Source organism: Rhinoraja longicauda, chromosome 3 (assembly GCF_053455715.1).
Source record: "Rhinoraja longicauda isolate Sanriku21f chromosome 3, sRhiLon1.1, whole genome shotgun sequence".
Lineage (NCBI taxonomy): Eukaryota > Metazoa > Chordata > Chondrichthyes > Rajiformes > Arhynchobatidae > Rhinoraja > Rhinoraja longicauda.
In genome coordinates, this window is record NC_135955.1 from 69656740 (window position 1) to 69673028 (window position 16289).

Sequence of the window (16289 nt, forward strand, 5' to 3'; positions counted from 1 at the left end):
CTTAGGTGGTTGCATCATTGAAACATCATTGAAGCTCCCATGGCTTTGTTTAATGTGCCTTATTCCAATCTTGAAAAACATTGCCCAACTTATTTTACAAGCTTTTTTGAGTAAGACAAGAGGATAGAGAAGCAGAATTAGGCCAGTCAGCCCATCGAGTCTACTCTGCCATTCAATCATGACTGATCTATTTTTCCCTCTCAATCCCATTATCCTGCCTTATCCCCTTTAGTATAATACTAATATTTCAGTTCAAGCTAAATTTCTGACCTTTTTAAGTGGTAAATATTAATATTTTGCCAAACTATCTATAGTTTAAACAGTCTACTATTTCAATTAAATATCATTTAATTAAACAAATCACGACACAAAAATAAACATTAAATAATGCAATTTGGCAATACCTGACCAATGCAAACAATTGGGAATTGTTTACATTAAAGGGAATGCTATTTCATTACAGGATACAAAGTATACGCAAAATATTGTACTCAAACGTTTACTTACTGTAAATTACAGGACAGCCAGCAAAGTATCTAACAAAGAGATTAACATCCAGAGCTGCACTAGAAAGAATGAGTCTTAGTGATGGATGTTTTTGCATCAGATCCCTCAGTTTAGTTAATAAGAAATCACTAAACCGATCTCGCTCATGCACTTCATCCTGTCATATTTAAAAAAGAGAAAAAAGGGATGTGTATGCATTCTTCAGTACAGTTGGCCAAATCCAGTTTTTTAAATTCCCTTTATTCAGTTAGCCACTTAATTGTTGCATACCATGCTACTTAATATTTTTACATCTCGTGGCAAAAAGCCTTTTCTTGAAGGATTTATTTCAGCAATCTAATTAGTGCTGCTTATAAATAAGTGCAACTAAACTGAGCAGTACCAAGGAATTTTTATGTCTTGCTCTACAACTCTTAATCTGACACACAAGGAACCAGATCGTTAGCTGAATTGTCAGTTTCTTGAACCACCATATCATGTATTTAATTTACTATTTAAATGTGCTAACTTTCAACTTTTGAACTTGCATGTCAGTTGTAGGAGCCATTTTGCGTTTATTTGTTATTTTGCATATTACTATATTACTTTGTATACTGCTGTATTTTTGGACACTTAGAAATTAATACTATGCTTACGTATTTGGACTGGATGGTGCCAGGGACGGGGCCAGATCATTAGTATAACTTGTCCAACACTGACGTAATGCTTCAGTGTGTGACACCAGAGCCTGCTAAGATAATAAGGTCTTAGTGGCCCTACAAGCCAAGCCTGCTAAGATAATAAGATATTAGCAAGTAACAGGATACGGAGGAGTGTCAGTGAGAAATTAAGTTTTTACTAGAAACAAACAAGTTAATGACAAGAGATATGTCAATATGTTTTTATTGCAACTTCAAATAAACGACCAACTAATTGCAATGTCGTGAATAGACAATAGACGCAGGAGGAGGCCATTCGGTCCTTCGAGCCAGCACCGCCATTCAATGTGATCATGGCTGATCATTCTCAATCAGTACCCTGTTCCTGCCTTCTCCCCATACCCCCTGACTCCGCTATCCTTAAGAGCTCTATCCAGCTCTCTCTTGAATGCATTCAGAGAATTGGCCTCCACTGCCTTCTGAGGCAGTGAATTCTACAGATTCACAACTCTCTGACTGAAAAGGTTTTTCCTCATCTCAGTTCTAAATGGCCTACCCCTTATTCTTAAACTGTGGCCCCTTGTTCTGGACTCCCCCAACATTGGGAACATGTTTCCTGCCTCTAACGTGTCCAACCCCTTAACAATCTTATACGTTTCGATAAGATCTCCTCTCATCCTTCTAAATTCCAGTGTATACAAGCCTAGTCGCTCCAGTCTTTCAACATATGATAGACCCTCCATTCTGGGAATTAACCTAGTAAACCTACGCTGCACGCCCTCAATAGCAAGAATCTCTCTTTGAAGATCTCTTTGTTGTTGTTATTTGAGTCAAGAACCACCGCTCCCATTCCTTCGTAAAATGGTAAGCTTAAGGACTTTATAAGGAAGGGCTAAAGCTGGCCGCTACATCAGTATTTCATTAACATTTTTCACCATTACCACAGCATTACTTCAGCAGAAATTAACGCACGTCAACTTGAGGAATACTCTTTAAAAAAAAAATTATAAACTTGCTTTCATTTACTGTTTGTCCCCAAAGGGTTAGTAGAAAGCTGCAAAATTGCAACTTCTGAAATATTTTTAGTTTCCTCAAAGAAACTATCTAGGGTAGCTTTTACCTTATCTGAGCATTTATTTTATTGGCAACATTATGTACGGCTCTGGAGAGGGTGCAATAATAATTTCCTCGGAATGGTTCCAGGAAAGAGGAATTTTATTATATAATAGACAAAAGATTCTGGAGGGGACAAATGTAAAGTTACTGCATAAATTCCATGGATGCCATTATGAACTTTTTGTTTGAAAGCATGCTGAGTATAGATTGAATTGTGGCTTTTAAAAGGGAAGTATTCAGAGCTGTGGGAAAAAAAGATTGAGACAATGGAATTCACTGGAGAAATAGCTCGTGAGACTTATACATCTCTGGATTTAGAAGCAGCATCATACCAATTCAAAGTGACAGTGATCCTGAAGGCTGCAGCAAAGAAGTATGTCCCTAGAGGCTTCCGCAAAAACTTCACTCCTTGCTGGCTCCCTGAATCAGAAGACCTCTTGAAGCAGTATGAGGCTACAGGTGACCCTGATACTGCCACAGAACAGCTAGACTCCCTGGATGCAGCAAGACGACAGCGCTGGCAAGAGACTGTAGATGACTTGAACTTCACGTTGGCATGGACTTTCCTTCACCATCTTAGTTCAGCTGCCCCTGCCCGGTACAACCCCCCCAAAGAGTCAGCAAATGCTGTAGCTTCTCGCCTGCTGGCAAACTCGAAGGTCACCACTTCCAAAGAAGCCCGACAAGAAGTGAGACGGAGCTTGACAAAGTCCATCTCTTCACCATCCTCAAGCTGCCTTTCTAATCCATACACTCCAGTTGATGTAGACAAAGGCCTGTCCTCTACTAAAGCTGAGAAAGCAGCAGGAGTTTATGGGATTTACCCGGAATTTCTGAAGAACCTTGGCCCCCAAGGACGCAACTGGCTGGCTGCTTTTTTCACCCATGTCCATCATAGAGGAATTATCCCTAAGGCCTGGAGAGAGTTTAAGGTCATCGCTATCCTCAAGCCTGGGAAACCTGCTGATGATCCAGCTAGTTCCGACCCATCTCCCTCTTGTGTACATCCTACAAGCTGTTTGAGTGCCTCCTGCTAGCCAGGATTTCTCCATTGGTAGAACCTGTTCTGCCCAGTGAGCAAGATGGCTTTAGACCTGGTAGAAGCTACGCAGATCATCCTTGCCCTCACTACCAATATAGAGGCTGGCTTCCAAGGTGCCCTGAAAACTGGTGTTGCTCTCATCGATCTGTCATCAGCTTATGACACCGTGTGGAGTTATGGTCTGTTGCTGAAAACTTCCAGAATCTTGAAGTGCCAAACGACCATGCGTGCCCTCTCATCCATCCTCAGCAACCGTAGATTTAGGGTCTCGCTTGGGGAGCAGACCAGCTCTGTCAGGACCCTGAATGATGGCCTCCCCCAGGGCTCTGTCCTAGCTCCCCTACTTTTCAACATCTATGTGAGTGACATGCCAACTACCTCGTCCAGGAAGTTTGCATATGCATATGACCTTGCCCTTGCCTACCAGGGAGCGCCCCTTGAGGATATCAGCAGAGTGCTACCCAAGATCTGAAGGGGATGGAGGAGTACTTCACCTTCTGGCGATTTCGCCCCAACCCATCTAAGACAACGGACACCGCCTTTCACCTCAGCAATCGGCTAATAGCTGCCACACCAAACGAGTTGACACTGTCCTTAACTATGCAATGTGGGTCATCGCAGGGACACTTGTCAACACCTTAGCAGTGGCTCCCTATCCTCTCTCACATCGCTCCTCCCAGCATACGCAGAAGGGAGAGGATGTTGAAAGATTGGTGCACCATCGAGGCTAACCCTGACCTTTCCATCCATGCTGACTTGAACAATCTGCCCAACATGCGCCGGAAGTCCCGCAAACCCTTCTGGTCTTCAGCCAAATCCCTGGAAGACTTTGATCCCGAGACTGAGTTGCGCAGAGCTGGAAAGATGCCAATACCAACAACGGAGTGGTCATCAGACCCCTCAATGAAACCACACGGATTTGACCTCCATCGCAAGCAATGGCTAACCCTGAACGTGATCCGCACCCTCCATGCAAGAACAGCCCATCACCTGCGCAAGTGGGGGATGACAGACATCCCTGCCTGCGACTGTGAATATCCAGACCAGACCATCCCACACATCGTGAATGACTGCTCACTGAGACTTTTCCCTGGTGGCATCGAGGCCATCCACCCAGCAACTGATGCTGCCCTGGCTTGGATGTCTACACTTGACCTACAACGTTAGGCTATTAACATTCCTTACTTAATTCAAACAAATTACGTAAAATATCCAAATGTACAAATTTAATGGACTGTTGGCTTGTTCATTTGTGTGAGAATGCCCAGTTATATAGTCATAGAGCCATTCGGCCCACCTGGTCCATGCCCTTCAGGATTAAGCCCATTTTAGAATAATTCATCTAGATTTAAGTAATTTAATCTTAAAAGCTGTAAAGGAGTCTCCTTCCAGTGTTCCAGGCACTAATCACTCTCTGGGTAAAAAAGAAAATCCCTCTCAGATTTTGTCTACATCTCTTAACCGTTATCCTAAATTTACATCCTGTTGTTTTATCTACCTCTGATGTGAGGAATATGTTCATGTGGTCTACCCTATCTATATCCCTCATCATTTTATATTCCTGAATCATATCCCTTCTTCACCTTCTCAACTTCAGGGAAAACAGACCTAGCCTCTCCAGACTCACCCATCAACATTCTGGTAAATATCTTCTGCATGCTCGCTAATGCTGTATCATTATCGCATTATTATTCTCTGTGACTTAATTGTTTTGCTTATAAACATTGCTTGAATTCCCTTTGCTGTAATGAAGTAACTGTGACAATGCCCCCTCCTGCAGATGGATGGTGCCAAAAGCAAAAATGTTACTTGGGCAACCTTGGTATCCTCACTATCAATGATATTCCTTTTGTTCTTCCCAGCTCTCCCCATCCCTGAAACTTAAAACATGCTGTTTTCTCACTTTCTCGATCTGTTTCCATTTTCATATGTGACACCTGACATGCTGAATATCACCAGCATTTTCAAATTATATTTCAGATTTCCAGCATCTGCAGATTTTGTTTTCTAAGAACCGTTTAAATATATTAAACAATTTATGCATTGTAAACATAATCTTAGAATTAATATTGATAAGAGTAAGGCTTTCAGCCACCAAGGCCGTGACAGTTTTTTTCTGGAAGCACAGTCCAGTTAGTTCTATTCTTCAACCGATTTCCTCAGCATTTCTTCCAGAATTTAGGATTATTTTGGAACACTACAACTGAATTTCCATTATCCTTACAGGACACTTTTCCACTTGCTGTGGAAAACCATTTTACTTGATGGCTTCTTTGATTCTTTTGTGAATCATATTCAATAATTTGGATTCACTTCAGACATTGGTAAAGGAAAAATCGAACCCATGGAGAACATAAGATGTTTGTGGGCAGTTTTACCAAAATCAGATATGAAGATTGTCACCTTGCGGTTGACAACAAATTTCCCCGTCCCTTTCCTCTCAAGAACAAAAGAAAAGAATAGCAGAAGACCACCTGGCCCCTCAAGCCAGTCAACCATTCAATATAGAACATAGAACAGTGCAGCCCTACACGTTTTGTTTAGAACAAAAAGTCCTTCACCCCACATCTGTGCTGAACCAACACATAATCCATATCCCTCCATTCCTTGCTCTTTTTGATAGTCTCTTTTGGATAGGCTTATACTATAGTATCTGCCTCAACCACTAACCCCAGTAGCACGTTCCAGGCACTCATCACTCTCTCTATTAAAAAAGTTGCCCTGAACAAATTAAAGCTTTGCCCTCCAGTATTTGATTTCCTGGGAAAAAGGTTTTGACCATCTACCCTATCTCTGCCTTTTACTACTTGATATATCTCCCAACTTTTCACGATTCTTGTACAAAATAGCCAGATCCCTGTGCTTTACTTATTTGAAATCTCCACTTAGAGAATATGGGAAATCGAGAATGACCGGATCCACTGCAGCCTTCATGAGGGAACTGAATAAATCCTGGAATTCCCCATCCTCCACGCAATGAACACAGATGAATGAAATTCTATTTTATTCGTGGATAAAACATACAATGCTTTATATTACCTGGAATTTATGGATAGATTAATGTGTGAGAAAGTCCACAAATTGTCGATTGTTGCCAACAATTAGTTACACAATTATCTGCTCATTATACACATTGAAACTCCCATACTCCAGATCATTGCGAACTTTGGTGATGCCATACCGGCGAATCGGGAGAAGGCAGGAACGGGGTACTGATTGAGAATGATCAGCCATGATCACATTGAATGACAGTGCTGGCTCGAAGGGCCGAATGGCATCCTCCTGCACCTATTGTCTATTGAATCATCTAAATATTGGATGTTCTTTTTACTAAAACATTCTTTAAAATGTTGATTATTTTTTTTAGTTGTTGCACAGCAGTACAACATTTCTTTCAGTGAACCTGGTGAGTCTAAAGGGAGTGCAGGAACCAGGGCCCCGGTCAGTCAAAAGGGAGTATGGGAGGTGGGTGCTCAGGAAGTTCAACAACAACACAGATATAGTGGAGGCAGGTTTCATTGCAACCTTTGTGAGGGAACTGAATAAATTTGCGAATTCCCCATGCTCAATATTTCTGGCAGGCGATGCAATTCATTATGTATTAGCATTTATTAGATTTCCCCATGAAAGTGACAAGACTGCTGTTAACCCATGTCAATGTGGTGTAGTCCAAAACAGGCCTTTGTAGCTCAGAACTGTCCAGAAGCATCCTCTACAAGAGGACAATCTTCCACCAGTCAAGTTGCAGCTGCTGGGTGAGCACTGCAAAGGATGCTACACAACCTGCTAAGTTCTTCTAGCTCTCCTTCTTTTGCTGCAAATATACGATCAAAGAGGGTCAGGAAGGAGAACTGATCTCTGAACACTGCGAACAGGTACCTTCTGAGAAACTATGTCCCCTCCCTCCTTCACTTCCAGAAACTCTTTCAGCTTTGTGTGCCCTCAGCTAACTGCAGTGTTGTGTAAAATCATCACAGCATGCTGATTAGCATCATGAGCTGACTACAATACATACTTCCAATGGGCCTTAGCTGCTCTCATACTAACATCCTCACCAGCAAGGTTTATGATGTGATTTAAGCCGAATTTGGAAATCATTTAGAAAACAATTTAACAAAGAATCCAAAAGGCATGAACCACATAATTGTCAGGCCCTTCTTTACAATGTTGAAAAGCCTACATTTCCAACATTTTCTCATTTCATTACTTAAAATTTCTCTTCCGTTAGGAAAAATATACAACGCATCATCCTGATAAACTTACTACTATCACATGAGTGACAGCTGCCAAAGTGCCGTCTCCAGCCATTAGTGTTCGAAGAAGAACTCCATTTGTGCAAAAGGTCAGCAGTGTCTTTGGGGAAACCCTAAAACAAAAGAATTTTGCATTAGCAAATTTAAATATCTAATTTGGCTAGATGTAAAACAACTTCTTCTATTATACCTGCTTTCCAGTCTAATTTGGTAGCCAATTGTCTGCCCAATCTTCTCACCCCTCTCTGCAGCAACTCTTTCTGCCACAGCAATAGCCGCAAGTCGCCTGGGCTGAGTACAGAATATTCGGCAAGGTATTCCATTCTTGTAGCAATCATCCAGAAGGAACTGGGGGATCTGAAAAAAAAAATTAGTGTAGTTAAACTCAAGTTAGAACATAGACTCGGAACACATGTACAACTCTACTACAAAAAAATATTTGGACATACCAATTAGAAAATACCAATTAATGATAAAAAAAGAGTTATTAGTGGCAGAATTTATGTACTTTTATACTGTTTCAGAATCTTAGGGACAAGCAAGATTTAAAAACACTTTCAAATATAATATTGTTTTTTTACATAGGGTTTCAATCTTTGCCTGGCATTTTATACCTTAATCTTGAGAAATATGTTTTCACACTTAGTATTTAAGTCTAGAAAACAAAGACAAAAGAGGAAAAGAGCCGAGCAAAAGATTGGAATTGTTTTAATAATAATAATAATAATGCATTACATTTATATAGCGCTTTTCATATACTCAAAGACGCTTTACAGGGATTTAGAGAACATAGGGAAGTGAATAAATAGATAAATAAGTAAACGAACAGAGAAAGGAGACAGAAGGTGAGGTGACCTTCAGTGGTTGAAGGCAGTACTGAACAGGTGAGACTTCAGTGATGTTTTGAATGTGGTGAGTGTGGAGGAGTCTCTGACGGTTTGGGGTAGTGAGTTCCATAGGGTGGGAGCAGCGATGCAGAAAGCCCTGTCCCCCCAGGATCTGAGTTTGGTCCGGATGTGGGGGGATAGGAGATTGGCAGCAGCAGAGCGGAGGGTGCAGGTGGGAGTGTGCCTGTGGAGGAGGTCGGTCAGGTAGGATGGGGCCAGGTTATGGAGGGCTTTGTAGGTCATGAGGAGGATTTTGTACTGGATTCTCTGGGGGATGGGGAGCCAGTGGAGTTTGTAAAGGACGGGGGAGATATGGTCACGGATCGGGGTGTGGGTGAGTAGACGGGCAGCGGAGTTTTGAATGTATTGAAGTTTACTGATGATTTTTGAGGGTGCGCCATAGAGGAGGCTGTTGCAGTAGTCCAGACGGGAGGTGATGAAGGCGTGGATGAGGGTTTCTGCAGCTGTGGAGGAGAGGGATGGACGGAGACGGGCAATGTTTTTGAGGTGGAAGAAGGCTGTCTTTGTGATGTGTTTGATGTGTTTGTCGAAGGAGAGGGTTTGATCAAAGATGATTCCAAGATTCCGGATGTGAGGGGAGGTGGATACTGGAAGACCATCAATATTGAGGATGAAGTTTTGGGTGGATTTGGTGAGCGTTTTTGGACCAATGATGATGATTTCAGATTTGTTGCAGTTGAGTTTGAGGAAATTTGATTGAAGCCAAGATTTTATTTCAGTGATGCAGTTTGTCAGTGTAGAGTGTGTGGTGGTGGAGATTGACTTGGTGGAGATGAGGAGCTGGATATCATCGGCGAAGCAGTGGAAGTTGAGACCATGACGGCGGATTAATTGACCAAGGGGGAACAGGTAGAGGATGAAGAGGAGGGGGCCAAGGACTGAGCCTTGGACACCTTGAAAATTTACACACAAAATTACCCGTTTCAAGCCTCTTTTAGTGCATTTCAAAGTAAAAACAGACATTACAAAATAATGTGAATATGTCAGTATACTAATAACATTTTAAAGTAAATTCGCACATTAATTGATAATCAGCCCAAAAAGGGTGGTAATTGGCTTTTCTGCTGTGTTTTATATTTTAACCCTGTCTTAATTAATTTAGTTATATAATCTTGCATTTAAATTTAATCATTACAGTCCCACCACTGATTTTCTGGCACTCTTGGTTCCAGAGCTTGTTTATCCAACAGGCCAAGGAAATCGGCTATGGGGATAGATGTGCTGGCTCCAGCTGGGCTGGAGTTCCAGGGCCCTGGCCGCAGGTTGCAAATTCAACCCCCCGATCGGCCATGGAAGTCCCAATGAGGTTGAGATTGGCTGCCTTGCCCAGCCTAGGTGCCTAGTGACCTCTAGCGGAACCCTAGTGTTCATTACAAGTCTATACATCGGGTTTTTTCTTTCTTTTTTTCGATCTGATTTCTCCATTTATTTGGCAAAGTGAAAAACGTGGAAATCATGCAAAAAGCACGGAAAATGGATTTTAAAAATCCACGGAAACGCAGAAAATTCACATGCCTGAAGACTGAAGGCAATTAAGTTATTATCACATTGAGATTCAATTTTAGACAAAAATGAGCCAGAATCTTTTAGTTTCCAGTCTCTTCTTAGTTATGATGTTAACTCCGATTCTCTTTCCACAGATGCTGCTCAATATTTCTAACGTTTGCCATTTTAATTTCACAGCTCATCAGCATCTGTTGAAATGCAAGGCTCATATATTTATTCACAAGAAATACTTTTTCTTGTGGCTTAGCCATAAAAAGACACATTGATTATCTAGCATACTCAACAGTTTACAAATCAACTACAACTTGTTAAAGCTTAGCTGGTGCAGTTCCATTAAAGACATAACCTACTATTAAATAGCGAGAGCAGAGCATAGTTAACAAAAGCTCTGTCACTATATATAACTATTTGACATTAAGCTATTAATGGCAGGGTTTGTTTGAAAAGTTGTCTGTGCCAAACATGATGCCAAACTAAATTACTCCCATCTGCCTGTACACGCCCTAAACATTCATGTGCCTTATCTAAAAGCCTCCTAAATTACACTTCCATATCTATTTCCACCTTCGTGGTTGGCAACATGGTCCAACCACCCATCATTCTCTGTATATTAAAAAAATTGCCTTGCACATGTCCTTTAAACTTTCCCCCTCTCATCCTAAAGCTGTGCCCACTAGCAGTTGATTCCACCCTGGGAAAAAGATTCTCTATCCTTCCAATCTGTGCCTCTTGTAATCCCTGCGCCCTCCAATGTTTCAAAGAAAACAATCCAGGTTTGTCCAACCTCTTTGCTGGAGCTTTGATACAGAATTGATTCATGGCAGGAAGCAGAAGATGATGGCAGAAGGTTGTTTTTCCGACTGGAGACCTATGATTAGTGGTTTGCCTCTGGGATCAGCTGGTCCCATTGCTGTTTGTCTATGACATCCAATGATTTGGATGAGAATGTACAGGGCATGATGTTTGCTGATGATGTTAAAATAGATGGTATCATAGACCATTAAGATGTCTATCAAGAAATACAGCGTCATCTTGATTAGCTGAGCGAGTGGGCCGAGGAATAGCTAATGGAGTTTAGTGGAGATAAGTGTGAGTTGTTGGAATTTACGAAGTCAAACGAGGGCAGGACCTTCACAGTGAACGGTAGGATCCATGGGAGTGTTGTAGAGCAGAGGGATCAAGGAGGACATAAAGTGGTGTCACAGGTTAATAGGGTGGAGAAGAAGGCTTTTGTCAGCCAGGCCTTCATCAGTTAGGGTATTAAGTAGAGGTTGGGATATAATGTCACAGTTGAATAATGCCACTGTTGAACAATGTTGAATAATTGGTGAGGCCACTCTTGGAGTGATGTGTTTAGTTTTGGCCCCCCTGCTATAATTAAGTTGGAAAGAGTGCAGAAAAGACTTCCAAGAATGTTGCCAGGACTCAAGGCCTGAACTACAGGAAGAGATTGGGCAGGCTAGGACTTGGAGAAGAGGCTGAGAGGTTATCTTATACAGGTGTATAAAATCATGAGGGGGATAGAGTTAATGCACAGTCTTTTACCTAGGTAGAGGAATCAAAAATTAGCGGGCATAGGTTTAAGGTGAGAGGGGAAAGTGTAATTGGAACCTGAGGGGCAAATTATTCACACACAGGGAGGTGGGTATATGGAATGAGTTGTCTGAGGAACTAATTGAGGCAGGTTCAATAACAACATTTAAAAAACACTTGGACAGGTACATGGATAGGAAAGGTTTACAGGCATATGGGCAAAAGGAGGCAAATGGGGCACCTTGGTCGCTATGGATGAATTGAGCCGGAGTGCATGTTTCTGCGCTGTATAACTCTATAAATCTTATTAAAGCTAATACCCTCCAATCCAGTCAGTATTCTAATGAATCTCGACCAGAACTGTATTCAAAACAATATTTTAAATGCGGCCTAACTAAAATTTTATAAAGCTGTAACATAACTTCCAGACTCTTACACTCAATGCCCCTAATGATGAAGGCAAGCATACTGTACACCTTTGTTACTCTCTCTCTACTTGTGCTGCTACTTTTAGGGAGCTATGGACTTGGTCCCAAGATCCCTCTGCACATCAATGCAGTTAAGAGTCCTGTCTGCTTTTCTGTTACAGTTGACCTCCCAAAGCACAACACCTCACACTGGATTAAACTCTGTCTGCTATTTCTCTGCCCGTACCTGTAATCCTTTGATGGCCTTCACTGTCCACAACTCCACCAAATTTTGTGTTGTCTGTAATTTACCAACCAACCCATCTACATGTTCGTCCAAGTCATTCATTTATATCACAAACAACAGAATTCATAGCACTGATCCCTGCAGAACACCACTGGTCACAGACCTTCAGCCAGAAGTCTATCCTCTGTCTATGATAGATACGCCAAACTATCAAGTTACTGTGGATCCCATGCATCTTAATCACGTGGTTCAAACTACAGCGAGGGACCTTGTCAGATTCCTTACTGAAGTCCAGGTAGACTAATCTGCCCTAATCACATTCGTCACCTCTTCAAAAAATGCATTAATTTGCAAGACATGACCTGTTCTTCACAAAACTATGCTGAATGCCTTAATTAGCCTATTCTCTTGCAAATAAGAATCCTCTCCAGAGGCTTCCTTACACTGACGTGAAGCTCACTGACCTATGGTTTGATAATCTCTATTTCCCTTCTTAAATAAAGGAAAACATTGGCTACTCTCAATTGTCCAGGACCTCACCTATGGCTAGATAGGATACAAAGATCTTGATCATGGCCTCACCTATCTCTTGCCTCGCTCAATAACCCTGGGTTAGATCCAATCAGGCCTGGGGGCGTATCCATTTTAATGCCTTTCAAGACACCCAACTCCACCTTCTTTTTGATCTCAAACTGCCCTGGCATATTAACATACCCTACATTGATTTTACTATCCTCCACATCCGTCACCATGGTGAATACATATGCAAAGTACATGTTCAGTACCTGCCTATATCCTCTAAATCTGTGCAAACATTTTCTTTTTTATCCTTGAGTGGTCTTACCTTCTCCCTAGTTATACTCATTTTTAATATGTGCAAAAAATGCCTTGGGATTCTCTTTAATCCGACTGATCCTCCTAACTCCTGCTCGAGTTGCTTCCCGCTTGCTCCATTTTCCTGTCTGATTTCATCTTCTAAATCTTACATTCGCTTCATTTTACTTTTTGACCAATGTTAAACCTTGTTCATCATTCACATTTCCCTTACCTTGCCACCCTTGATTCCGCTCACTACTGAACCATACCAGTCCTGAACATTATCAGTTGGTCTTTAAACAACTCCCTCATGTTAGATGTGGACTTACATAATAAGAGCTGCTCCCAATTTACTCTCGCTCGCTTCTATTTAGACTTCCAGTCTGAAGAAGGGTCTCGACCCGAAACGTCACCCATTCCTTCTCTCCCGAGATGCTGCCTGACCTGCTGAGTTACTCCAGCATTTTGTGAATAAATACTATCTATTTAATAATGATGTATTGTGCCCTCTCCCAATTTAGTACTAAATGCTTAATCAAAAAATTATCTTTTTTTAATAATTAGGGAGGCCATACCTGCGTTGTCTTTCCAGAACCGGTTTCTCCAACTATTAAAACCACTCTGTTCTCTTTTATAATTTTCACTATTTCATCTCGCTTTTCAAAAACAGGCAAAGACTGTCTAAAAGCATCCAATTCAGAATCTGCACGTTTCGGTGGAACTTGAGGAATGCCATTGTTGAGTCTACCACTGGTCTTATTCATTTCTCGGTTGTTTTCTAGAGGCAAAGAAAATGAAACCAACTGAAGGATAACTTGAAAATCAGTGCAAACGCTCAAAACAGTACAGTGCAATACAAATATGACAGACCTTAGCTTAGCTTATTTTAGAGACCCAGCGCAGAAACAGCCCCTATGGCCCACTGAGTCTGTGCTGAACAGCAATCCCTGCATACTAACACTATCCTAAACACACTAGGGGCAATTTACAATTTTACCAAGTCAATTAGCCTACAAGACTGTACCTCTTTGCAGTCTAGGTATAAAGAAGGGCCTCGACCCAAAAGTCACCTACTCCTGTTTCTCCAGACCTGCAACAAAGGAACTTATAAAATAAATGAACATGCCTGTTCTAGATTTGTACCAATGCAATTGAGATTAGTACTGCAAAACTCCAATAATCCACTGTTCAACCATTCACAAATCCTGATATTTCGACATCTATTTCATCAGGTAAGGTTTGCTGCACCCCTCAGCCACTCACAGGGGCCCCAGTTACTAAGCTCCCTAACACTCATCATAATCTGGTCCAACTCTCCTTTCCAGAGTTAACAGAGCCCTTTTTCCCCAATCTCCCCTCACTCAGCAGACCCCTGTGCTTCCTCCGTCTCACTTAAAAATTAAAAGGGAGTGCAATAACCGGAATCCTGCCTCCACCACATGCTTCCCACTTGCCAGGCATATGATTCCTGCATTCCCTTTAAGTTTACCAGGTCCACTAGGAAATGTATTATATAATTTATATAATTATATTATATAATTATATAATAGTCTGGAATTTAGAAGACCGATGGGGGATCTTATAGAAACATATAAAATTCTTAAGGGGTTGGAGAGGCTAGATGCGGGAAGATTGTTCCCGATGTTGGGGAAGTCCAGAACTAGGGGTCACAGCTTAAGGATTAGGGGAAGTCTTTTAGGACCGAGATGAGAAAACATTTCTTCACACAGAGAGTGGTGAGTCTGGAATTCTCTGCCACAGAAGGTAGTTGAGGCCAGTTCATTGGCTATATTTAAGAGGGAGTTAGATGTGGCCCTTGTGGCTAAAGGGATCAGGGGGTATGGAGAGAAGGCAGGTACAGGTTACTGAGCTGGATGATCAGCCATGATCATATTGAATGGCGGTGCATGCTCGAAGGGCCGAATGGCCTACTCCTGCACCTATTTTCTATGTTTCTATAACTGTGTAATATTCTAAAAAAAGTGAATTAAAAATGTATTTGAGGTTTTAGCAGAATGAACATTCAATAGTGTGGAAAGTTTGCTAATCTGGTGTTCACCAATGTCCAAATTGTGAAGGATTAACATGCAATTTCTTCTTCAGGCTTTGATAGAGTTCAAATAGTTACTATTTATCACCAGAAGAAGTGATGTCATTATGAAGCAACAAAATTTTACCCTTATAATTTTTTATCTGAAGATGGCATCAATTACAAAACACATAAGATTTTGTTGCTAACTTCCAATGTTCAGTTCCAATTTTTATACGATTTTGCAATTAGCAATATTTTTATCAACAGCAGCAACCCAATTACGTTCTCCCCGTGACCTGCGTGGGTTTTCTCCGAGATCTTCGGTTTCCTCCCACACTCCAAAGACGTACAGGTATGTAGGTTAATTGGCTGGGTAAATGTAAAAATTGTCCCTAGTGGGTGTAGGATAGTGTTAATGTACGGGGATCACTGGGCGGCACGGACTTGGAGGGCCGAAAAGGCCTGTTTCCGGCTGTATATATATGATATGATATGATATGATAATTATTTTAAATAAAGTATAATCTAGGTAATTACATGTTGTGGTCATCAATACATTTTGAGTATTAGCAAAAATGCAAGCTGTGCAACCACCTCCTGGTTTTCAAATCTTCAAAAATTGGTAAACTAATTTTCAAAATGTAATTATTAAAACTGAGAGACTTTATTCCAAACATATTTTCACCCTTCAAAACAGGCAGTGGTACATACCTGCTTCAACAGTTAATACATTCCCACGTTCAGTTCTGGGTAAAAGATCTGTGCGTTCTTTATTTGTCACAGGGAACCTCTGAATTAGATTGCGTATAGCATGTTTCATGCTGTGAGTCAGTGAGCAGGTCATGACAGCCTGAGCTATCTCAGAACCATCTTTTTTCTTTATTGTAAGAAATCTATGTGCCCCTTTTCTGAAAGGGGAAAGCAAAAGGAAACAAATGTTTCTCAAAGCCTTTAAACAGAAAGTTACGATACTTACAATATACAATGAGGCTCTCATGAATTATACATTTAGGAAAAACATGAAATAATATTTACATAACTTCAATAACTGCTTTTTTAGTTATCACAGCTATGGTACAAATAGTGGAAAGAGAATATATTTAGATATATAGCCTTAATCATATTTAAAATAAATATATAAATAAATACACAACTTTTGCTGTACCTCAGTACATCTGACAATAAAGTATCATTGAATCATTGTTAAAAGTATCATTGAATTACATCTTGAATGTATATTATTTGTTCTAGTTATTTATAAACTGGATTTTTAACAACTGTTAA

At 40.9% G+C, this 16289-nt stretch overlaps 1 protein-coding gene across 4 annotated transcripts in view; it reads right to left on the reverse strand.

The window, feature by feature from the left end:
- ythdc2 (YTH domain containing 2) overlaps positions 1-16289 on the reverse strand; it is an 86139-nt gene that overhangs the window by 58733 nt on the left and 11117 nt on the right. For all 4 annotated transcript variants that reach the window (XM_078396335.1, XM_078396332.1, XM_078396333.1 and 1 more), the window contains exons 4-8: positions 15717-15913; positions 13549-13751; positions 7747-7913; positions 7567-7669; positions 508-664 (exon numbers count right to left, since the gene is read on the reverse strand). In XM_078396335.1, the coding sequence (XP_078252461.1) occupies positions 508-664; positions 7567-7669; positions 7747-7913; positions 13549-13751; positions 15717-15913 (827 nt within the window). The remainder of the gene's footprint in view (positions 1-507; positions 665-7566; positions 7670-7746; positions 7914-13548; positions 13752-15716; positions 15914-16289) is intronic.